At 44.4% G+C, this 23,130-nt stretch overlaps 9 protein-coding genes across 9 annotated transcripts; 7 read left to right on the forward strand and 2 right to left on the reverse strand.

Annotated features, from left to right (window-relative positions):
- Positions 1–2,453: 2,453 nt before the first annotated feature.
- Positions 2,454–3,518, forward strand: H6S33_002191 (uncharacterized protein; the record flags this gene model as incomplete). The annotated part of the gene is made up of 2 exons (XM_044833551.1): positions 2,454–2,525; positions 2,592–3,518. The coding sequence occupies 2 exons, from the start codon at positions 2,454–2,456 to the stop codon at positions 3,516–3,518; spliced, it is 999 nt and encodes a 332-aa protein (XP_044693334.1).
- Positions 3,519–4,212: 694 nt separating this feature from the next.
- On the reverse strand, positions 4,213–5,460 carry H6S33_002192 (uncharacterized protein; the record flags this gene model as incomplete). Its single annotated transcript, XM_044833553.1, has 1 exon — positions 4,213–5,460. The coding sequence occupies one exon, from the start codon at positions 5,458–5,460 to the stop codon at positions 4,213–4,215; it is 1,248 nt and encodes a 415-aa protein (XP_044693335.1).
- A 363-nt stretch (positions 5,461–5,823) lies between these two features.
- On the forward strand, positions 5,824–9,403 carry H6S33_002193 (uncharacterized protein; the record flags this gene model as incomplete). Its single annotated transcript, XM_044833554.1, has 8 exons — positions 5,824–6,121; positions 6,203–6,348; positions 6,477–6,489; positions 6,547–6,596; positions 6,658–7,446; positions 7,498–7,900; positions 7,950–9,175; positions 9,233–9,403. 8 exons carry the CDS (start codon positions 5,824–5,826, stop codon positions 9,401–9,403), a joined length of 3,096 nt encoding a protein of 1,031 aa, XP_044693336.1.
- Positions 9,404–12,010: 2,607 nt separating this feature from the next.
- H6S33_002194 (uncharacterized protein) lies at positions 12,011–14,739 on the forward strand (the record flags this gene model as incomplete). The annotated part of the gene is made up of 2 exons (XM_044833555.1): positions 12,011–13,419; positions 13,488–14,739. 2 exons carry the CDS (start codon positions 12,011–12,013, stop codon positions 14,737–14,739), a joined length of 2,661 nt encoding a protein of 886 aa, XP_044693337.1.
- Positions 14,740–15,677: 938 nt separating this feature from the next.
- H6S33_002195 (uncharacterized protein) lies at positions 15,678–16,950 on the forward strand (the record flags this gene model as incomplete). Its single annotated transcript, XM_044833556.1, has 4 exons — positions 15,678–15,938; positions 16,011–16,565; positions 16,625–16,760; positions 16,820–16,950. 4 exons carry the CDS (start codon positions 15,678–15,680, stop codon positions 16,948–16,950), a joined length of 1,083 nt encoding a protein of 360 aa, XP_044693338.1.
- A 1,418-nt stretch (positions 16,951–18,368) lies between these two features.
- H6S33_002196 (uncharacterized protein) lies at positions 18,369–19,540 on the reverse strand (the record flags this gene model as incomplete). Its single annotated transcript, XM_044833557.1, has 3 exons — positions 18,369–18,830; positions 18,887–19,402; positions 19,496–19,540. 3 exons carry the CDS (start codon positions 19,538–19,540, stop codon positions 18,369–18,371), a joined length of 1,023 nt encoding a protein of 340 aa, XP_044693339.1.
- A 230-nt stretch (positions 19,541–19,770) lies between these two features.
- On the forward strand, positions 19,771–20,742 carry H6S33_002197 (uncharacterized protein; the record flags this gene model as incomplete). The annotated part of the gene is made up of 2 exons (XM_044833558.1): positions 19,771–20,421; positions 20,473–20,742. 2 exons carry the CDS (start codon positions 19,771–19,773, stop codon positions 20,740–20,742), a joined length of 921 nt encoding a protein of 306 aa, XP_044693340.1.
- A 597-nt stretch (positions 20,743–21,339) lies between these two features.
- Positions 21,340–21,766, forward strand: H6S33_002198 (uncharacterized protein; the record flags this gene model as incomplete). The annotated part of the gene is made up of 2 exons (XM_044833559.1): positions 21,340–21,693; positions 21,761–21,766. The coding sequence occupies 2 exons, from the start codon at positions 21,340–21,342 to the stop codon at positions 21,764–21,766; spliced, it is 360 nt and encodes a 119-aa protein (XP_044693341.1).
- A 667-nt stretch (positions 21,767–22,433) lies between these two features.
- On the forward strand, positions 22,434–22,902 carry H6S33_002199 (uncharacterized protein; the record flags this gene model as incomplete). Its single annotated transcript, XM_044833560.1, has 2 exons — positions 22,434–22,455; positions 22,511–22,902. 2 exons carry the CDS (start codon positions 22,434–22,436, stop codon positions 22,900–22,902), a joined length of 414 nt encoding a protein of 137 aa, XP_044693342.1.
- Positions 22,903–23,130: the final 228 nt, after the last annotated feature.

Here is a 23,130-nt window from a genome sequence, read left to right on the forward strand (position 1 = left end):
GTATGTAGATGTAGTTATCCTGTTCGATATCGAAAAAAATAATCAACGACCACCACCAACAGATTGTTGCAACTCTGAGGACGAAACTATGTGTATGCATATGTATGTATGGTGCGCCCAATCATAAAGGTAGTCAAAAAATTGGGGCGAGGTCGAGGTAGAATAACTTTCCAACGAAATAAATTATGAAAAATCTGGTTGGTAAAATTGAAGTACTAGTGATGAAGAAGAATTTTACCAACCAGATTTTTGATATCTCTCCTGGTTAAAAAGTTATTCAAGCTTGAAATTCGGTATTTTAGTATGTAAAATGCGCCAAGCAATCACAAAGTGGAACAGGCTTGGCAGTAGGGTAACTGCAACCTCACCACACCTCAACTACACCTTTACGCACCCAAAGCTGGTAGGCAACAACACAACCAGTTTTCAAGAGTTAAATTCGTAATTTTGGGAGGTTATCCAGCTAGATACTGTGAAAAGGACTTGTCTTAATCTTGAAAACTCGAAGAGTTATGGTGCATAGAGTAAGGGGACAATAATGTTGCATCCCTATCATTCTCAGCCCCATAGCAACCACCCCCACCAAATAATTTTGAGCACAACAACCACACAAGATATTATTCTCCTCTTCGGGAACATAGTAAATAAGACGTAGCTTAACAATATAGAACCCTGAAAATAATTTTAAATTAAGTAGATAATGATTTATAGCCTTTTTAACAATGAAAATGCAAATCCTATCCCTATTTGTGCATGTAAAAATTCATTTTAACTCTTCTATATACTTTTAAGCTAATCGACTATTACCTCCCAGAATTACGAATTTAACTCTTGAAAACTGGTTGTGTTGTTGCCTACCAGCTTTGGGTGCGTAAAGGTGTAGTTGAGGTGTGGTGAGGTTGCAGTTACCCTACTACCAAGCCTGTTCCACCAACCAAACCTGACTTGTCACCTTTTGTCACCTTTATGCGTGGGCGCACCATACTTCGAATTGGGTAGTAAAAGCAGTCTCATATATAAGTATGACAAGTGCGAGAGAGGAGGGGTCGAAAGCCGCGCAGCGGCTTGAGAGCCCAACTTCGAGCCCTTGTAGAGTAAGAGTACTCAATTAGATACTAAAGCTTCAGGGTGTTGCTAAGCGCAGCGCAGCTCCAGTGCCCTGAAGTTTACTTCAGGGTTAAGCAGGTACTGGACACCAGGCATTGCTTAGTCATTTCATTTAGTCATCATCGTGCTCGCTCAGCTCATTCAAGGGCAGCTGCGTCTAAAGTAGGCCAATTAAAGGTGAGGTTTGACATCCTACCCGTAGAGATCTTCCACCTCCGTCCTATCAGTTGCGATGAAATTAAGTATTGTCTCCACGATAGCAACCATCAACCTCACCATTTCCTTAAGCCCACCAACCACCACCATAACCAATGGGTAATTAAAGCCGGAGGGAATTACTTAACTTCCCCGAAAGCACCCCACACCCGAACCCACGGACCCACGAACCTACATAACAGAGCGTATTTATCACAAGTGTCATTTTGACAATTGCCCTTCGAAATTGGCGGTTGCAAAGGCAGAATTGACCGCAAAGCTGCAAGGCGAGAAGGAGCACTTGCAGAGTAAATATTATTTTACTAGTCAACTGTTTGCTTCAGGGCGTCGCTAAGCGTAGCGCAGCTCCAGTGATCTATAGTATGTAGTAATGCTGACTAAAACCGGTTACGTGAAGATGCATCTTTGATCGTCCAGTCAACCACTCACTCAACTCTGTGCTGGTAAAGTTCACTTGGTGAGGTGTAAGAAACAGAAGAGGTGATTAATAACTAAATACATGTAGGTACAGTTACCATACCTACCGTACTTACATCAACATGCAACTAAACACATTCAACATCAGACAAGCTGTATATAACCAGCGCAGCAATATGACACACAATATCAATATTTATACCAACCCTTCTTCTCTCGGGGGCACTGGCCTCTTCGCAACTACTAAAATCACACCTGGTCAGCTCGTCCTTGGTATACCAGAGCCTCTCGTCACCGTCCCAGACGATATACATCTTACGGAATGCTGCAGTCGATGTATGGTGTGGAGACCCGCCGGAGGTGGGACTTCAATGTTGAACTTATATGAAGATGAGAGATCTTTAAACTATTGTACTGGCTGTAGAGTGGTAAAGTACTGTAGCAAGGTATGTTCCTATAGCCAAACTCATCAGAAACGAATAATCGCTAAATTAATAAATACAAAGGACTGCCAAAGAGCCGATTGGCGCGCGCTCCACAAAGTGGAATGTGTAATTTTTAAGAAGCTCCATCCACGTATACTTCCCGGATCCGTTCGTGCTACAATACGCATGTTATGGACCACTCCCGGGGAAGCATGGAGCCAGATAAATTCGCTCGAGAGCCACGAGAGCGAATTCAGAAAGACAGACAAATGGGAGATGATAACTTTAATGGCCAAAGGAGCACATGGATATTCCGGAACAATTTTGGGGGAGAAGGACGTCCGAGGGATCTATGCAAGGGTCTGGATATCTACGCCTGTTATATAGAGTGTGAGTTAACAGAATGCTAACGGAGGGATGGAATAGCTCTTGATTAACAGCATCACCCTCGTTAACTCTACTTTCGACCCAATTGGTATCGCTTTTGACCCCTTAGCAAGTCTGATGAATCATTCGTGCGATCCAAACTCTGTGATGGTATTCGATGGCCGCACCATTTCCGTCAGGGCACTGCGGGAAATCGCAAAGGATGAAGAAATAACAATCTCTTACATCGATAACACCAATCCGACTTCTCGTCGCCGTTCAGAGCTCCAGGAACGATATTTTTTTACATGCTCATGTCAGAAATGTGTGTCACCCGCAACCGTCAGCGAATTGAAAGAGGTCTTTATCGATATCCCAGGTGTTCCCACCTCTAATCTCGAAGATGATGCCTGGGCGGCGATTTCTACACCTTCGGAGGATGTTTTGTTAAAAGCCATAAAAACCCTCCATACGACGAAATTATGGCCTCTACAACGACAGCCACTGCCACTGCTGCATCATGAGCTCATACACAGCGTCTACATCCCTTTATCGAAATGGCCCCAAGCGCTGCTTCACTCGCTGCTGCTATATTTATATGTCGACCCTGTGCACTATCCCCAAAGACATCATCCAGTGAGAGTAACGCATGCGTTCACGCTTGTTAGTTTATTTCTTCAAGTTTCCGGAGGCTTGGACTCGTTAGAAAGGGTAGCACCAAAAGCCAAAGGAATGGATTTGGATTTAGGAAAGATCATATGGGGTTTGCTATGCGAGATAGTCGCGCACGTAGCGTTATCACATGGTACTGAAAGTACATTTGCTCAAACTGTAAGGAGAAAGAAACAGGAGGTGGGTGAAGATTTGGGTGCTAATGAGACTACTGGGCTATGGGTGGGGAAAAGAATAAATGATGTTGGGTTAGAGGAAGAATTGGTGAAGGTTAGGGTACTCGTTGGTGGGTTGTTGGAAGAAATGAAGAACTAAATCTATATGTAGTTATGGTGTAGGACATTACTAGAAGATCAAAGTCTTACTTAATTTGATAATGGTAAGTTCAAGTAATCATGAAAAAAAGTAGTGGTGGATCTGAAAATTTAATTATGCAAGGAGGGATTCTGTTTGTACAGAACAAAGGCCTCCAACGTATGATTGCCCCAATCCCGGGCAGCCCAAGGTGATCTTGCCTCGTAGACCTCCTTACCTTGAGCTGCCCCAGAGACACGCTGGCCATGTTGACCACACTAGCATTGCCAATACCACATGCCACTGCTACATACTGGGTAAGTGACTAGGGTTAGGGTTATACATCTAACAACTGCCGGAAGAACATGTATCTAGATATAGCAAAAGCTTGCTATAAGGGTACGCCCAGAGCCGGAATTTGGTACCGTTACAGGGAGATTACCCTTATAGAGAGAGTGCTAGTGCTGAGAACTAAAGAAAAGGGACCGACAAGTGCTACCCTTATAGAGATTCCCCTATAGGAGGTGCCCTTATAGCAAGCTTTCGCTGCACTGGGAAATCGTACAAAAGACCAGTGATCCAGAGATCAATACCTACTCGTGTATTCTATTCTACAATAGAAGAGACTTTTTATGTACAGTAATTTGGAGTAGAATCTCAAAAATATTTGACATGCGCCGTACCAACCATTATTTAGGGTAATAAGAAACCAAACTTAAGGAAACAAATCGCGATTATCGAAGGCCATTAGCTTTAGTTGTTGATCACCGTCCTCCTCAACATCTCCATATAATCTTCCGCCTAAATCTGCCTGTGTATCTAACCATAGCAAGAAATCATCAGTAGACTTGCACCCAGCATGTCCATGATGTTTCCTCTTCAAGGCACTTAGAGCACTAAAAATTTTCTCCTGGACGTCGTTATCGATTCCTTTCTCAGTGCTTTTCAGAAGAGTATCCTCGAATAGCGAGCAGAACTTCCTTTCGTCGATGCCATCTCTAGCAGGATTAAAATGAGTTGATCCACCTTGTTTCTTCATGACTTCTGCGTCAGATCGCATGTCTTCGTTGAGAAAATTGTCCTCAATGACGATAGCGGATTTGCCCATGAATTCAGAATCACCATTCTTAAAGAGTTGATGCAGTGTTTGTAGGCCCTGTCCAGTGAGAAACTCGGCGCGAGTTACGGGGGACTTGATAGCTTGGTTAAGCGCATATAAGATCCGTGCCTTAACGTTGTTGTCGGTTTCCCTTTCGAGGGACGAAAGTAGTGTCCTGATTAGCTTCACCGAACTATCCGAGGTTGCAGAGGCGAGTGCTTTTGGATTGTTTGAGAGCGCACTGCCGATAACAAGAGCTGCCGTTGAGCGAATAGTTGGATCGGGCGAGTTTGAAACCAAGGTGAGCAGAGGGGAAACGTATTTTGGAGCTGAAACTTGAAGACCCCAGTAGATTTCGTGAACTAGATCTTCCAATGACAGGAGAGCGTGGGTAATCTCAGATGTTGAATATTTTGAGTGCTTGAGAAGGACTTCGAGGGAATCCGAGAAGGCGAGCGCTTCGCCAGCAGATGAGGGTAACGGTGGTTTTATAGCGCCATCAGGGCTAATCGGCGCTCGAGGTATAGGCTTTGGTGAATCTATGATCGCTGCCTCCTCATCTTTATTGGGGATAACAACCACGCCAGTATGATCATCATCGGAATCGCTGGCGACATTTATTTTTGCCTCTTTCAAGCCCGTCTCGACGTTGAGTCTATAATGAAGACCAAGGGGTACCACTTGATCATCGTGAATGATCTGGAATTCATTCGTTGGAACAAAGTGTTTGGAATAGCAGTTTGTGTCATGACAGATCAAATCTGATGATGACTCCTTAGTAGGATGTTTGTCGGGGATGCTGTGCGTTGCACTAACCACGAGGGCAGGAATTCCGAAAAAGAGGGCGAGCCAGGAAGGTCTCATGGCTGTGAGATGAATTTCAGGAAAATAGTCTGTGTATGAGATTCGGTCTGTATAGCAGGTAGATAATTCGTATGCTGCACAAAGGAGAGGGAAACGGAGGGCTTATACAGGGTTATAATACGTACTATGTATTTATATATCATCAGCAGTAGAGTAAAGTATTGCTGAGATGATCACAGGTGGCATCAACAACTTCAGTCGAGAATGGGTGCCAAGCCGTAGCTAGATGGGTTAGGGGTTTTAATGTGATTGAAAATCTAGTACCGATGTTATGCGCCGGCTTAATTGACCATAATTGGATAATCTTTGTGGGCTTTACTTTTTCCCAATTCGATTTTGAAACAAAGTGGCAAACAGGTCTTGATGATTTCTCGAGGACGTAGGGTACAAGTATCCTTATCGTTGACTCACTGCCGTCCATCTTTTGTCGGTTCTTCTAATTTTGCGGTGTTGCATGGGAGAAGAGCTTCTCTGATTAACCCCACCAACTACCAGCGACAACCCCTCCCTCACCCCTCCTCAACTACATTCCTTGTTCCGCATCGTCTCTTTCGTACCATGGTCTCCTCCGTTCCCGTCGGACCTTCCGAGGTGGAATGGCCTGCTCGTCGTGTAAGGGAAACCTTTATTGAATACTTCAGAAAAAATGGTCACACTGTTGGTTGGTTTTCCAATATTATTGTGTTGCTCGTGATCGTGAAAGGCTAATATTTGAACTCAATTTTTCTTTCTTCTAAAAAAGTGCCTTCTTCGTCCGTTGTGCCTCTGTCCGATCCAACCTTGCTGTTCGCCAACGCGGGCATGAATCAATTCAAGGCTATCTTTCTCGGAACTGTGGACCCTGCATCGGATTTCGCAACTTTGAAACGTGCCGTCAATACTCAAAAGGTGAGCTTTTTCAACTCTTTTAACTCGCTTATAATTTGCAATCTATTTGATTAATCGTCTATTCACTGCGCTCCAATCTTCTGTATTCCACATTCTAAACATTTCAAGAAACTAACGCCCAATTGCAGTGTATTAGAGCTGGTCAGTATCCAGCTACGAATTCAATAATCTGATGAAACATATCTAATAAATAAAAAGGCGGCAAGCACAATGATTTAGACGATGTTGGGAAAGATAGCTACCATCATGTAAGTTTTTCTTAAGCCAAGTTGTATCTGCGCGGAGATTGATTTAAACCTATGATGTTAGACTTTCTTTGAGATGCTCGGGAATTGGTCTTTTGGCGACTATTTCAAGAAGGAGGCTATCGCTTTTTCCTGGGAGCTCCTTACTAAAGTTTACAAACTCGATCCCGATAGGTTATACGTGACATACTTCGAGGGGGATAAGGCTGGGGGGCTCGAGCCGGATCTTGAATCAAAAGAACTTTGGAAATCCGTGGGTGTTGCTGATGATCATATTCTTCCAGGGAACATGAAGGACAATTTCTGGGAGATGGGAGACCAGGGCCCATGCGGTCCCTGCAGTGAAGTTCACTACGATCGCATTGGAGGGCGCAATGCTGCTCACCTCGTCAATCAAGACGACCCAAATGTGCTTGAGATCTGGAATAACGTCTTTATTCAATACAACCGCGAAGCTGATCGGTCTCTACGGTCTTTACCAAACAAGCATGTTGACACTGGTATGGGTTTTGAACGCTTAGTTTCTATCCTGCAGGACAAGTCATCCAATTATGATACCGATGTATTCACGCCACTCTTTAAGACGATCCAAGAGCTCACTAGTGCAAGACCATATACTGGTGCTTTCGGGGAAGACGATAAGGATGGAATTGATACTGCGTATCGAGTGATTGCAGACCACGTCCGAACACTCACATTTGCTATCTCGGATGGGGGAGTTCCCAACAATGAAGGGCGCGGATACGTTGTAAGGCGTATCTTGAGAAGAGGTGCTAGATATGCTCGAAGATACTTCGATGTTCCAATCGGTGAATTCTTTTCCCGGCTGGTACCGACTCTTATTCATCAAATGGTAATACCCCCGATCACTGGCCTATTAAAATTTCTCTAATATTTCAATCAGGGTGAAGTTTTCCCGGAGATTAGAAGAAAGGAGACCGATGTCAAGGAGGTGTTAAACGAAGAGGAGGAATCTTTTTCTCGCACTCTTGACAGAGGTGAAAAGATGTTTGCACACTACGCTCAACAGACCAAACTTAAAGGCTCAAAAACACTCAATGGTACCGACCTTTGGCGTTTGTACGACACCTTTGGTTTTCCAGTCGACCTCACAAGGATTATGGCCGAGGAGAGCGCGCTGGAAATCGATGAAGCTGAGTTCGAGAAAGCAAAAGCCGAAAGTAAGGAAGCTAGTAAGGGCAGGAAGAAGGCGGGTGAAGCCGAGCTTCTTAAGCTAGATGTGCATGATCTTGGTAAACTGGAAATGATGAAGAACGTTCCTAAAACGGATGACCAATATAAATATGGTGAGTAGTGTGCCACTAATAGTCGAAAATAGAACTAATACTTCCGTAGGGCGGGGAAATATTACTAGCCAAATCAAAGCTATATACTACAACAAGCAATTCGTTGAAAGCACGAAAGACATACCCGAAGACGCCCAGATTGGTCTTATTGTTGACAAAACCAACTTTTATGCGGAGCAAGGTGGCCAAGAATACGACACCGGAAAGATTCTTATTGACGGACAAGCTGAACTTGATATTCAGAATGTGCAGATGTACGCAGGATATGTTTTGCATACCGGCTTCATGAAATATGGCTCGTTTTCAGTTCTTGACGAGGTCATTTGTGAGTATGACGAGCTTCGCCGTTGGCCTATCCGCAATAACCATACTGGTACTCACGTCCTTAACTACGCTCTCCGCGAGGTTCTTGGCGAGGGTATCGATCAGAGGGGATCCCTTGTTTCGTCGGAAAAGCTCCGTTTTGATTTCTCACATAAAACCGGTGTTACCGACGCGGAACTTGAGCAAATAGAGAAAATCTCAACGGATTATATTCGACAAAATCTCGAGGTTTATGCTATGGACGTTCCTCTTGCTTCCGCCCGCGAGATTGAGGGAGTTCGGGCTGTCTTTGGGGAAATTTACCCTGACCCAGTTCGTGTTGTCTCTGTCGGAGTACAGGTCGAAGATCTTTTAGCGGATGTCAAAAACCCTCAGTGGAGGAAGGTTTCCATCGAGTTCTGCGGTGGTACTCACGTCCAAAAGACTGGAGATATCAAAGATCTTATCATCCTTGAGGAGAATGGTATCGCAAAAGGTATTCGCCGAATAGTTGCTGTTACCGGTGAAGATGCCCACGAAGTTCAACGCATTGCTGCCGAGTTTGAGGCGCGAATAAAGACCCTCGAGAAGATGCCTGCTAGTGCTTCAAAGGAAGCACAAATCAAACAAACCCAGGCGGATCTTAACAATCTTTATATCAGTGCTGTTAAGAAGAGTCAGCTGAAGGAGCGCTTCGCAAAGATTCATAAACAGATGCTTGATGACCAAAAGGGAAAACAAAAGGCTGAATTGAAGAAGGCTGTTGAGATAGTCACCGAGTACTTCAAAGACAATAGCGATAAGAAGTATCTCATAGCAAAACTACCAATCAGCGCAAACTCAAAGGCAGTGAGTGATGCGATCAAGCACGTTCAGAGTAAAAATAAGGATAAGACCGTCTATCTTTTCGCTGCGGATACTGTCGATCAGGGTGCGAATGGCAAGGTTATCCATGCTTGCTATGTTTCTGAGGTAAAATTATGCTATTTCATCCAACGAGAATCTCTACGTGGCTGACTTGTCTTGTAGGAATTTGCAAAGAAAACCTCAGCAAAAGATTGGGCTGATAAAGTCTCCGAAGTGGTTGGTGGTAAGGCTGGAGGGAAGGGTGCGACTTCCCAAGGTATTGGGAGTAACATTGAGAAGGTTGACGAAGCGGTTGAAGCTGCAACTAGGTATCTTGAGGGTCTTTCTCTGTAGTTAGTATTAGTCCGAGCTTTAGCCATGAGGACAATGGGGGTGTTTGGTCATTTCGTTAGTTCTGTTTTTACTATTTACCTTACTTTTTTTTCTTTCCTTTTTCCTCCAGGTTTCTAGGTGGCCGTTTTGATTCCCAATTACCTGTTCAGGTTGTGGTAACAGTGAATTAAATATTGCCTGAGCAAAGTTAAGGGTAGAGAACCGGTTTATTCTTAAATCCAGGTAATCATTCAACCCACACACACAAGAGCCAAATTCTAACTATAGTAACAGTGTATCGAGTGGAGTTTGAGTATATCACAAAGATTGTAATTATTTTCTCAGTTCTGCAGAACTTACATGTAGTATTTTGGAATTGCTTTACTGAAGATCATGCACAAATATTCACTGAATCAGACTATCGCGGTTTTCGCCGCACAGTGACCTCAGTCAGAATCACCAAGAATGGCCATTTTCAAATCTTTCCCCCAACCAATTGTTAAGGGATCCACTAGAAGTCTCGTATTCCTTAGGCCGTCAGACCGGATATAAATCGTGTTAGCTAACTTACTAGAATAGAAGTTGTGATAAAAGAAACACTCGAGAAGAGGCGATATATTACAGTACCTTCACGATTAGTTGCTCAGTTCTTAATGTCACAAGTTCTTCTGTAACGAACAGATTCTAGTGATCTAAATCTGAATTCCACACAGAATCATACTTAGGGCAACTGTATGAAGGATACAAGATCAGGGGATCTCAATGTCAGTGTGACTATCCGCTGAGACGAATTATGTATGTACTATAAAATTCCAGCTCTGTCTGCTTGAAGAAAAAGAAAGGCTCCACAAACTTGAACGTGGGCCTGAGAAAACTTGACTTATCTATGGATCGGCGAAGGCCAGGACGCAACGCAACAAATCCAATAGCACAACCACCAGATATGGGAAACAAGTGGGAATATGTACTCGCGCGGCCGAGTTTCGACTTAATCACATGACCTATGAGCAACGCAAAAACCTGTTAAATAGCGTCACGTGAGTAAGTCGAAACTCGGCCGCGCGAGTAGATAAAAGTCTCGCGCCAGACTCCCAGGATTAGGGTCAGGGGTGCGGTTGGTACGCGTACGTGCGGGTTAAGGCCTAGGGGGTACCCTAATTGCCTAATTAACGTAAAAACACCCTGGGGCTGATAGGATTTAGCTCGAAATTACGTATTAGCGATGCAGGGCTAAGAATCCGACAAAGTATCTGAGTTTATCGAGACTAGATAGACTACATGTGCCCTGAAGTTTAAGTGGGCATAGTCGCTCAGCATTTGCTTAGTTATCCTTGAGTCATCATCGTGCTACGCAACTCAAGCTTGAATGTAGAGACTTGACAATTCGGGAGGTTTCTAGACAACTTCACATGAAGAATATGACCTAACAAAGCATATATATATATCCCTGTATCAAATAAAGAATTCTGCTGTTTTGACCTTTTTAATTTCGTCGATTGCCTTTCGAAATTAAGGAAAGGAAGGCGTTAATTTACTTTGCAGGAGTTACGGCGAAGCTGAAGATAAACTAGGCTACAAGTGCTAGAACAAGTGCTAGAAGTACCTATGAGCCGTGAGTTCAGGGCGTTGCTAAGCGCAGCGCAGCTCCAGTATATCAAGGGCTAAAATTCTCTCGCTTATGTAATCTTTATCTGGTACAGCTGGGGAAGCCTATATCCGGAGCACTTTTAGCCCCGACTTCTAGCGTCAACTACTCGACCACCACAACCCCTAAATTCCTTTAATAATTCTACTGCTTCTTCTCTACAGTTCTATAGAGAGATAATTAATTTAGGTGTTGTGGTTGAGGTGTGGTTTGAATTTAAAGTTGGTACATTTTTGGTGGTGAGCCCACTGAATGTCGCCTCTTTTTATTGCCTAATCGGGTAATTCTTTACTCCAAATCGTTCATTATTACCATATTAGAAAGGAGATCTACCACATTTACTCCATAACTGGTTAGCGTATAAATAATAGGGAAATAGTCTCAGATCCCTTGGCATTATCCTATTTATTTTAATTACTTAAAGCAGTACTTAATTGTATTAGTAATCATCAAACTGAATGTCGCGGACACTCCGGGTATAGGCTTCCCCAGCTGTATCTCAACCGACTCCTCAAAACAGCAGGCTTCCACCAACTTAATGATGAGCCCCCTACACTAAAGGAACTTCTGAAAATATAATATACACCCTTTAGAACATGCTCTATCAGCAGGAGAAGCTTTGGGGTAGATTGATTGGGTGGTTTGGGCTTGTTAGGTTTGGGCCCATAAGTCAGGGTAAATAAGGGTTAGGGCTCCTTACCCGCATCGCATGTCATCACGCGTGCGCCAAGTCCGCCGTCGCCTAAACTTTTTGAGCGACACTACCAGTTGTAGGTAGAAGACTCTGCTACAACACACTGCAGAGGTGAGGTTCCACCATCCACCCAGGGGCAAATTCACTGAGCGGCCATCAATCAGACGAGCGCCTCGGTTACGTCTTTCAATCTCTGCCTGATAAATTAGTGTTTTTGAAAGACTTTCTCTTCGGTCTCAATAAAAACAGCTTCAAGACCACCGAAAGTTGCCAACAACACTTCTTAGCTATGGGTGACCGCGGCGATAGATACACCCCCTCGCACAGTCGCGACAATGACCGCGACTATGACCATGACCGCCGTGACCGTGGCGGTGACAGATATCCCCATGACGACAGAAGACCTCCCAGCGAAATGCCCCGTTTCACTGGACGTGAAGACTCTCGTGCTAATGGTCACGAATTCTCATTCGAGCACTCTCGTCAACTGCCTACCGACTCATATCGCCCTGATAGCAACGACCAGCGATCTCGAGCCCCACCGTCAGGACCTCGTCGTGGGGCTGGGCGAAGCGGATCTTCGAGAGGAAGAGGAGGGGGAAATTTCGCTAGAGGCGGTAGGGACGGGAAACCCTTTGTGTTTCATGCCCCTGTCCCTGCACATGAGAGGCCTATATTATATTTCGACACTCGCGAGAAAACACCTGAATTGATGGAGGGGATGGCTCCAGGCAGCGGGGATCGTTTCAAAGAGGATATTGAGGATGGGGTTAACGAGGGCCAGGTCGAGGGTGAATATGAATGCGAAGAGAAGAAAGATGACACTATGGACACTCCAATGGAAATGTCGGGAAATGAAGGTGAAGCTGAAAGCGGGAGCGCCCCTAAGGACAAAGTTGGGGAAGAAAAGGTGGGAAAGTCAGAAAAGAAACCGGACGTTATATCAATGATCCGGGCATTCAAAAAACAAACCGCTACCACTCGCAATGAGGTCGCTGAAAACGATGACTTTATTCCGTTCTCGTTCATTGATGAACCGGCTGCGCCGCAGCAGCAGCAGTCAGAGTCTGAATCAGAATATGAAGCTGAACGGGAGCGCGAGGAGGGTCGTAAGATGCGCCGCGCTAACGATGGTCACAGAATTGTCGAACATCATGGCCGTAGTAAGGACTTGAGTAGTGGCGATCTGAAAAGCCCTTCTGCTGGCGGCTTCTCACATCGAGACGCACTTTACAGTCGTGTCGATGAAAAAAAGCCTGTTCAGGATTTTGGCCCGCCTGGGGCATCAACTTTCATGGCTGCGCCTGCAGCACTTTCAGCGCCTCCGGGTCTAGGAGAGCCTATCAAACTTAATCTAGAAGAGGGCTCGAAAAAAGTTTCTACTGTTGAACATCTACCGAAGCCTGCCAAATCTTTCAATAACAAGGACGGAGATATGCCTTGGCCTCCCCCGCCTCCGAGCCCTCTTACCTCCGTCCCCGCCCCACCCCCGCCGCCACCAACTGGGGTGGGTATACATATGGATATCCCTAAGAAAAGGAAATTTGATGAATTCAACCGGAAACGGAATGTCAATCCCGCAACTGCTGATGGAAACGTTAAACCCGAGTGGGCAATTAAACCTGGCAGCGGGGTCGATCCTATACCATGGGTTAGGGGAGGAGCTGATCACTCGAGGTCTTTGGAAACCACAGATTGGTATGCACATACACGAATCAAATAAGATATTCAATAAACGTCTTTAGAGCCAGCTAATGAATTTTAAGGCTGCACAAGGAAATTACGGATTTTATGGCCTACATTCAACCGCGTGCCTATGAACACGCTATCCGCCGAGATCTCGTTCACCGCGTTCGTCAAGTGATCACTAACCTCTGGCCTGACGTTGATGTTCGCGTTTTTGGCTCCTTTGCAGCAGAACTTTACCTCCCGACATCCGATGTCGATTTGGTAGTTGTTTCGAAATCCTTCGTTGAATTCGACCTACCCAAGTATAATACAAGACAGTCCCTAAATAAGTTAGCAGGCGCACTTAAAAAGTCTGGCATTACAACCTGGCAAGACGTTCAAGTCATTGCGTCTGCAAAAGTGCCGATCATCAAATTTACAGACAGCATAACAAAAATTCACGTGGATATTTCATTTGAAAACTCTTCTGGGCTCGTTGCAAATGAAACTTTCCAACGTTGGAAAATTGAATACCCAGCAATGCCAGTCCTTGTTGTCCTGATAAAACACTTCCTTTCGATCCGCGGCCTTAACGAGCCGTATCAAGGCGGCCTTGGATCCTTCTCTGTCACATGCATGGTAATTTCCATGCTTCAACTCCTTCCATCGGTCCGCAGCGGAGCAGTCGATCCGCGCCTCCATCTGGGCGTAATGCTTCTTGAATTTCTCGAACTCTACGGGAAGAACATAAATACTAGTGTTGTTGGGATCCGCGTCGACGATAACGCCCCAGGCTATTTCAGGAAGACCGGTGTATTTAATGTTAACCCCAACCATAAGACCTGGCAATTATGCATACAGGATCCCCACGACCCTGAGAATGATGTCGCAAAGAGTTCATATCAAATATCTCTCATCTTGCAATGTTTTGCCGACGCCTACGATGCGCTGGTGAAACAGATGGCTTTACTTGACAGTTTACCATTCGAAAAGCGAGCTGGAAGGTCAATTCTCGGTGTCATAATAGGTGCCAACTACAGGAATATCAGTTCAATGCGGGAAACCCTGAAGCACGTGTATCGACAGAAATATGGTTCGCTTGATGTAGAAGACATCATGGAGACAAGGGAAGCCAAGGGTCCTGTAATTACTGCAAAAGAAAAAAGGGAAAAAAATGTGGGCGGAATTTCTGCTACGAAGCCTAAGAGATTGAGAGGTCTTGAGCAGCCTCATGAGAAACGGGATAGTAGAAAAGCGAAAAAAGAGGCGAGAGTAAAAGAGAGGGCGATGGAGAAGGAAAAAGCGGCTGGTGGTGGACTGAAAGACAAGGAAGTGATCATCATCGATTGAATGACCTGGATCTAGACTACGATATCTCTCTCTGTTACTACAATCTTTCTATCTTGTTCTTCTGGGATTTGAAATTCGTTTTTTATCGGTATTCCGGAGTTTTTTTTTCCAGGGCGGTTATTATTGTTTCTCTCCCTCTCACTTTTCATATGCCTTCTTTACTGCTTCTATGTATTCGACAATAGGGTCTTTATCAACATACTGGTTTTCAAAAGGGGGACGGATCGAGTGTCGAGTCATCGATTTACAGAATGGATTGAACTTGAATAAAGAGTGTCATTGGCACTAGACTTTAAAACGTTCCATATTGTTAACCTTATCTTGTACTCGATGATATCCTTATTCTCATTCTTGTTCTCATCCTCATTTTTTTCCATCATTCTAAATCGCACAAGTTTCTGTTTTGAAACATTATTCTCCCGTAAGTGTAATGGTTACCTGTACCTGGCCTATTTGGTTGTTCAATCCGAGCCATTCAAGTGTGAACTACATGTACCTTACCAGCTGCATGCACCTACATGTACTTAATACTCTACCCTCTAGAGTACACGTAAATTTACACTTACTACTTGCGAGTCCTATGGACCCTTAAGGCCCATGGCCCGAGATAAATCCTCTTCACGATTGAATCCGACCTCTCCGCGGGGTATTCTCGAACATGTAGGTATGCTGAGCTTACAACCTTTTGCTTGCTCTACGTAGGTGAATGAAGCTCAGTGTTACACGTGCACTCGATTAGATTATGTACTTGAATCACGGCCCCAGACAAGCTTTCCCTGGGCCCTGATCTACCGCTAAGCCGCATTTTAATGCAAGACGGGCCAGGCTGTCAAAACTGCGGGGTCCGTGCCTTATAGCACCAGAATCTATATAATCTCTATCCCATGGTACCATAATACCATAATACCCTATAACAAAATTCATATCAGCATTTTACAATGGATCCCCAAGTTCAACTTCTCCGTCGGCAGTATCTCCAGCTTGTTGAACCTTCAAACCTATCGTTCCCCACCGATCCCTCAACTCTCCGCTCTCCCCATTTCCAAGCATCTCTCTACGAGTCCCTTTTCTCCTCAAACCAGCCAAATAACACCTCTCCTCCAGAGAGATACACAGCGCGTGTCCTCAAAAAGCTTATAACCAAGCTATCCGAACCCCCAATTGCACTAGGAGGAGAAGAGCAAGATCAAGAGCAACCTGTGATACCTACCCCGTCCATCCATCCTGCAAAAAAAGTTAAGATCGACAACCTCACACTACTCCCCGAGCAGGAAATCCATGAGCACTTATTAGAGCTCTACACTGAGCTGCTCTCGCGCTCCTCGTCGGCGGCCTCTCCTCTTGATCTAGAGGCATCGAGAAGCTATGTCACGTACATCTTCCCGCCGAGCCCGTTCAATGGGGGTGAAATTGGTCTGCCAGTAACGCTACATGAGTCGAGAAATATAATATCTGGTGCAGGAACGACGGGGTTAAGGACTTGGGAGGCGGCGCTAGCGTTGAGCGAGTACTTAATTTGTGCACATCTACAGAATATCTACAAGAACACGGCGTTCACTCCGACTATTGAGGGTGTGGGAAGAGTCCTGAGGGAGTCTGATAGAGTCCTGGAGCTGGGGGCAGGTACAGGACTAGTATCAATTGTTGCTGCGAGGCTGGGAGCGCCAAAGGTACTTGCCACGGACGGGGACTCGATGGTGTGCGAGGCGTTGGCAAAAAACGTGCACTTGAGCGGTGTCAGCGAGACAGTGACTGTAAGGCAAAGACTATGGGGGGATGAAATCGAGATGGATGAGGACTTCGATCTAGTCGTTGGTGCTGACGTGGTAATTTCTCTTACTTTTTTATCTCCCCCCTTCCATTGCTGCGTGAATTGACATATCAGACCTACGACGCAACCGTGATCTCGTATTTGATCAAGGAGCTTGAACAGCTTTTTGCTAAAAATTCCCACATCCGAGTCGTCATCTCAGCAACCATACGCAACGAAGATACCTTTGCTACGTTTGAAGAGGCCTGCCGTAAGCATGGCCTACCCCATTTAGAGTCATTCACCCTAATAACCATAACATGAGTATAGGGGATAGCGGGTTTGTGTTGGAACAAAAACTCTGGATGCCACCTACCCCACAGATATTCTTTTATGACCAAATTGCACAGATTCGGATCATTCGCATTATGAAGAGCATAACCAAACCATTGGGGCTTTAAGAGGAGTATTTGTGCTCGTATATATCAGATTAAGTCGTTAAAATCACGGAGGAAAATTGGGAATTGTTTCTTTTCTTTGTAGAATACATACATAGTAACTTTCCCTGGTGAGTTAGTAAGGGTCAATAGTGAATTAAGCATGCAAGTTTTATACATAAATACTAAATGAACCTTTTGTCTACGTCTAATAATTGAATGATCTAGGTCAGAAAGGTTAATATGAGACGAAAGATTGAGGCCATCTTTCTCTTTGTTCAAGCTTCGTTGGTACTGGACATGGGTGTCGAGTGATGATCCATGACTCACTGAGACCTGAATCCGAGTATCGGCCTAGACGCCCTCACGGGGGTATGGCGGCCACGGGGTGTGTGGGAATATATGGGTTGTTTCCTTCTACAGACAGCTAAACTTACAGGAGTAAGTATATTCCCAATATCTCATGAGATTGGAGCAGTTCATAGTCTCATACAATATTAATTCCAAAATTGATTGGTACTTACCACCCTTGCAATAGTGAAATCTCCACACCACCGTAGTCGCCGTACCCCCGTGAGCGAGTGTAAACGAAGTTAAAATGTTTTAATTCATACATATCATGTTATCATTGTGTGGTGAAACGATCTTCTCATGATCCATCTTGTTTTGGGGAAGAACTTGCCCTAACCCTGAGTCTTGAGATTCGGGGTATTTTCGGTAGCCATTCAACTTGACTTACAGGCATGTCGTTTACCCCAGGGAAGAAGATTAGTTGAGGCGGAACGGATTGTTTGCTTTAGAACTCCGATATTTTTTTTTTGAGGGATAAAGTTTACGTGGAGGATATCGTTTCGGGGATACGGCAGGTTGATCGCGACCAGCGGCCAAAAGATATATGTCTTTCTTACTTAATTAACCCAATGCAATTTATTTGGATACGATTGCATCGTAATTGAAAATCTGTGGCGTAATTGAATATTTAATCTCTCTACCCTTTAAAACCAAAGAAGCAAAATAGTACAAATCCTTTGGTTTTCTATCAGCATCTGACAGCCTAGGAGATATGTATGTACGTATGATAGTATAACATGTAGATACTAGATCTTAGAAATATGACAGGAGAATGCGATGTTGCTTATAGATACATGACGTGTAGTAATTCATTAAATATAGATACCAAGTACTACGTATCTTTATGAATCTCATGGATCACTCGGATCTTTCATTATTACCACTCATATGCGAATTAATGTACTCTTTTGACATCTATATGTAGGCACATCTTTCTAAATCACCTCGAATATGTAGTTAAGTGGAAAGAACTGAATCTTTCGCGCGCCAGCTTCAAACAGTCCCAAACCTAAAACAAATGCATGCGCCAAACACCATACATCCCAAGCCACGGGAGAAGGTACGATATAAAAAAAGATAGATGGCCCCTTTTACCTATTCCCCTTCGCCCCACTCGGAACACCTGTTCTCCTTTTTTTCAAGACATTCCCAACCGCGTCCCTAACCTCTGGATCATTCCTGACTGTGTTCTCAACTAACCAGCTTTTCATTTTGGTCTGTATATCCCTCACTGTATCCACATCTGACTCGTGCGGGAGGAAGTCGAGCGCAAGGAGATTGCTAGCTTCGGTGTCTGCAAGCTTTGTAAAACCAAACAGACGCTCGAGTTGTGGGCGCATGGACTCGACGGTGGGAGGGCCCGTGTTTCGTTGTGATTGAAAGAGTGGGGCAAGTTGGGAAATTGCGATGAAAGTCGTAAATGCGATTTTGCGTGCAAGAATGAGCTGCTCGAATGGGAGGAGAGGGGCGAAGAAAGGTAGTGAGGGGAAGGCAGGACGGGTCACAACAGCAGTTTCGAAAGTGATCAAGCAGAAGAAGGTGAAGAATCGCCACTATAAAAAAGTATTGTTAGAATGCTGACAAAAATGTATAAGTAAATGCGACATACGTAGCGCCCGAATTCTGCTTTCCCAAGGACCGACAAGATCACTAGGAATAATAGACTTCCCACATAATATGGGAGCATCACTGTACCCCCTCTAACCAGATAGTCGTACATTGAACTGCAATGTTTCCAGTCTAGCATGTCAGGTCCAAAGCGATCATACGCAAATCTCTTAACCGGATCAGACAAAACATCATATGCCAGCTTCAACATGACGAATTGCTCCTCTCCACCAAGTCCAACTTTATCCGGATGATATAACACTGTAAGCCTGCGGAACTTAGACTTGAGTGTTCTTTCATCCACATCAATATTGGACCTCATGAATGCGTAGAAATTGGGCGTGTGTATAATCCCATGATAGGATTCGTAGATTGTGTAGAGTAGGTAGGCGCCTATGACACTGATATTGATGCGCTTGTAGTCACGCACCCACCGTGGGGTACCTCTTTGTGGGATTGGATCGCCGGCGCGCGTTATAAAGCGGTACCAGAATGACAGGATCCACCCAGTGACCATCTGTGGGCCGAGAATACAATTAATATATACATACATGTATAATATTTGAAAGCTCCTAGCACCTGGAAATATAATCCTCCAGGGGGAACTTACAGAAGGTAGGAAAGACCACCCAATGAACGAAAGAAGTGCTGACATCGCGACGACAGAGCGATGGTTCCACGTTGGCTGTGTAGAGAATACAAAGAGATGGTCTCTATTATATAGGTACCCTCACAGAGCTCTCATCTCCACATGGAAGCTGCCGGGGTGCATGAAATTAAGGTTACCCTGCCTATATGCACAAATGCCAAGATTTCATCCCAGGCACCAAATGCGCGAACTTTTTTCTTCACAAGAATCTCAAAAGTTGCAGGAAAATAGCAATAATGTCATCAGTAACCCCCACAAAACGCGAAAAGAAATCTAAAAAACATAGCAAAGAAGACAAAGGCCTTAAACGCAAACGCCACGCAGAATCCTCACAGCCTTCTCTGTCCCCGGAGATATCCAAGAAACCTCGAACTGCCATTGCCTCTACAAAAAAACAAGCTCAAGCTCAAAATGGCGAACCAAAAACCCCATTTCACCTCATGACAACTTCATTATATCTTTCCGTGTCCCCTCGATACTCCTTCTGGCCCGAAGAGACGTTTGGCCATCTCATCTCAAACCCGGATCCGTCCCTCCGCCCAACCTCCGAGCAGGCTGCACGGATGCTCTCTTTCACTCCAATCAACGGCCTACGGAAAGATCACCTTGATCCACTTCTAATGAGCTATTACGAGCCTCTTGACGGCGTTGTAATTGCATACGACAATATCCGGTTCGAGTCTGACAAAGCCCGCATTGCAGCAGAGTCCCCGTTTGCACACGTCTGGGTCACTGTTGACTTCCTTGTATGGAAACCAAAAAAGGGCGATGTCTTGCAAGGATGGGTCAATCTGCAGAGTGCATCACATGTGGGGTTATTAGTGGAGAATACGTGGAATGTCAGTATCCCTAAGGAAAAGATTCCGGAGAGCTGGAGTTATCATGAGGTTAGAGAGGGGTTTATTCCAAAGAAACCAGAGGTTCCAGTTCCGAACGAGGTGGGAGAGGAAGAGGGGATGGAGGGGATGGAGGGCGTGGAATATGGGAATGCCGAGATAGATGCTGGTGGATGGATGGATGCAAACGGTGAATATGTGGATGGGCTCCTCAAATTCCAGGTAGAATCCGTTCAAGCAATTGGGCACATATTTTCAATGGAGGGGAGCTTGCTGAACACCGAGGTTATTGAGAGCGTGGTGTTTTCGGGTAAAAAAGAGAAGAGGAAAGATAAAAAACATAAAAAGTCTAAATCTTTAGCGGCAGAATAAAGGAGGAAATGGAAAGGGAGTTTTGTATATATATACCGCGGTCTTTTTTTCTTTTTCTTTAGTATTTTTTGAACCTAAAGTTGATATCGATATGGGTCATCACGTTAAATCTAGGAATACATGTAATTGTAGCATACAGTATAACCAAGAAAAGTCTGATTGCATACAATTAATGAAGTAATCAATCAATCAAGAAAAGAAAAGTCTGAATTATCACGACTTGAATTCTATAGCTCACCGAGATCCGAGATTGAGATCCGGAATTTGAAGTAGTAAGTTTGAAACCATACATGCACTGAAGGCTAACATTCAACCTCGGCTGGTCAGTCCTCCTTGCATACTTCAAGGTACGCCTTTGAATAGAATGGGGGATATCCCTAGCTTGCGAATTTTGCGATCAAGTTCTTTTAAATACACCTACTCACCACATAATTTTCCACATCACATTATCTAGACAGCGTGCTATCTACCACACCATCAATCACCCACCACCAATCACCCACCATCAATCACCCCCCCCCCCCCCCCCCAATCAATCACCCACCAAAAATCACTCCTATTCGAACCACTATAATAACCAAAGCAAAACATACTAATATGGCACCCATAACTGTACACGAATGGCGCCACCACCTCTCTGATACTCTTTCAAATAACACAAATGCTATTTCCGGTAACTCGCACGATTCGGCGGTTGCTTATGAGATATATCGCTTCAACCGTATCCATGAACTTGAGCGAACACTTGAGATGCGCAAGGCTGAACTGGAGGAGATTCTTGAACGTGTTGATTCAGATCATCAAAAGAAGCTTGAGTTAGATGAACTCTTCGCAAGTTTGGATGCGGAGGATTCGCAAATGAAACTAAATGCTACCGATGGGCAGAATACAAATCTGGAAGGTCTTGAGGAGCTCTTAGTACACAAGAGGCTACAGATTGGGGGGGATGCCGTCAGTAACCGGGATTATCTGTATGAATGGCTCGGAATAGCAGCGGCTAATAAAGAGGGTCTGGAAGGTTTGAAAATAGATAAATCGGGTTTGGAGGATGTGGAGGTAGCATGTGTAGAAAAAACCGAGGAAGGTGCTGTGAATGGCTTAGAGAATTTGGGAAGCGAGTGATACTCTATGATTGTATGTAGGGTTTCAGCTGCAGTTACTAATAAAAATCTCTTTAACTACACTTACTAAGTAACTTATTTCTAGCCTGAAATAGTTCAGTGGGAGGATTATAATTGTAGTAAAGTAATACTTTGTTATGTATATTGGGTTTGGTAAGTACATGTATATATATTGGAACGGGTAGAGTGAGGAAACGTGGTGATACAGTGCAAATACTCCGTCGAGGACAACAATATATAAATAGCAACAACATCTTTTTAAAACTTTGTTTTGATTTTGTTCCCTTAACATCTTTCATCCTCATCTTCTAGATATCACATATCATTGGATTGCACCGCAGTCATGGATCCTAATCGTTTAACAATAGGGCCACCCTTGCCTCCCCCCCCTTATATTCGAGGTCCTCTCCCAACACGTTCTCCAACTGATGATGTAATTCGGAAGTGGAACCTTGCAGAAGAAACGAACAAAGCTCGCTGTTATCGTTATGAGTCTGAACGTTATCGTCGGATTATAATGAGCGAACGGACCCTGGAAATGAGGAAAGCCGAATTAAGCGCCATTTTCCAATGTTTCACGGTCAAAGCAAAGGTAGAGAAGGCGAAAGGGTCCCTCGTTATGGAGGACATTACCAACCGAAGCGCAGCTATTACACTTAATCCGTTACAAGAACTGAGGAGGAGCATTGACCCAGAAAAGGGATTTCATCTTACTCTGGATCTTGAGCGGGACACATCGCAGAGATTAGATGATTTCCTTACTATCGAAGAACCGATTGATCAAAAGAGTACATCATCGCAAACTAGCTGTAAAGATATGTTCATAGCATGGGCTAGTAAGCTACCGAGGGGTAGCTATTTAGATGAAGAAGCTACTGATAAAGAGGAAGTTGCAGAGAGATCTGATGTACAGAGTGGGAGCTTTTTGAAGGCCAAAAGGGATATAGAGGATTCACTCGGATTTGACGAACATGAAGATATTATACTTGTTTCGCGGAGTGTTCGGGCATCGAGGAACGGGGGCAATGGATTATGTTGATATCATGAAGATTCATGGTAAGAGCAGTGGCGTTTCTCCCCTAGATATGGGCAATCAATGTTTCTGGGGAGCTGCGAGTAGCGGAAAGGATGTATCGCACTGGGGTTCATTTAATTGAGTAGGCACCTACTATGCCGTCTCTTTGAGGTGTATAAATAAATTGCACATGCATATAATTAATGCAGAGTTTGTTTAAGACTAAATCATTTTAAGCTTAACGTACTGATT

This window comes from Morchella sextelata (assembly GCF_020137385.1).
Source record: "Morchella sextelata strain SCLS chromosome Unknown scls_12, whole genome shotgun sequence".
NCBI classification, from domain to species: domain Eukaryota; kingdom Fungi; phylum Ascomycota; class Pezizomycetes; order Pezizales; family Morchellaceae; genus Morchella; species Morchella sextelata.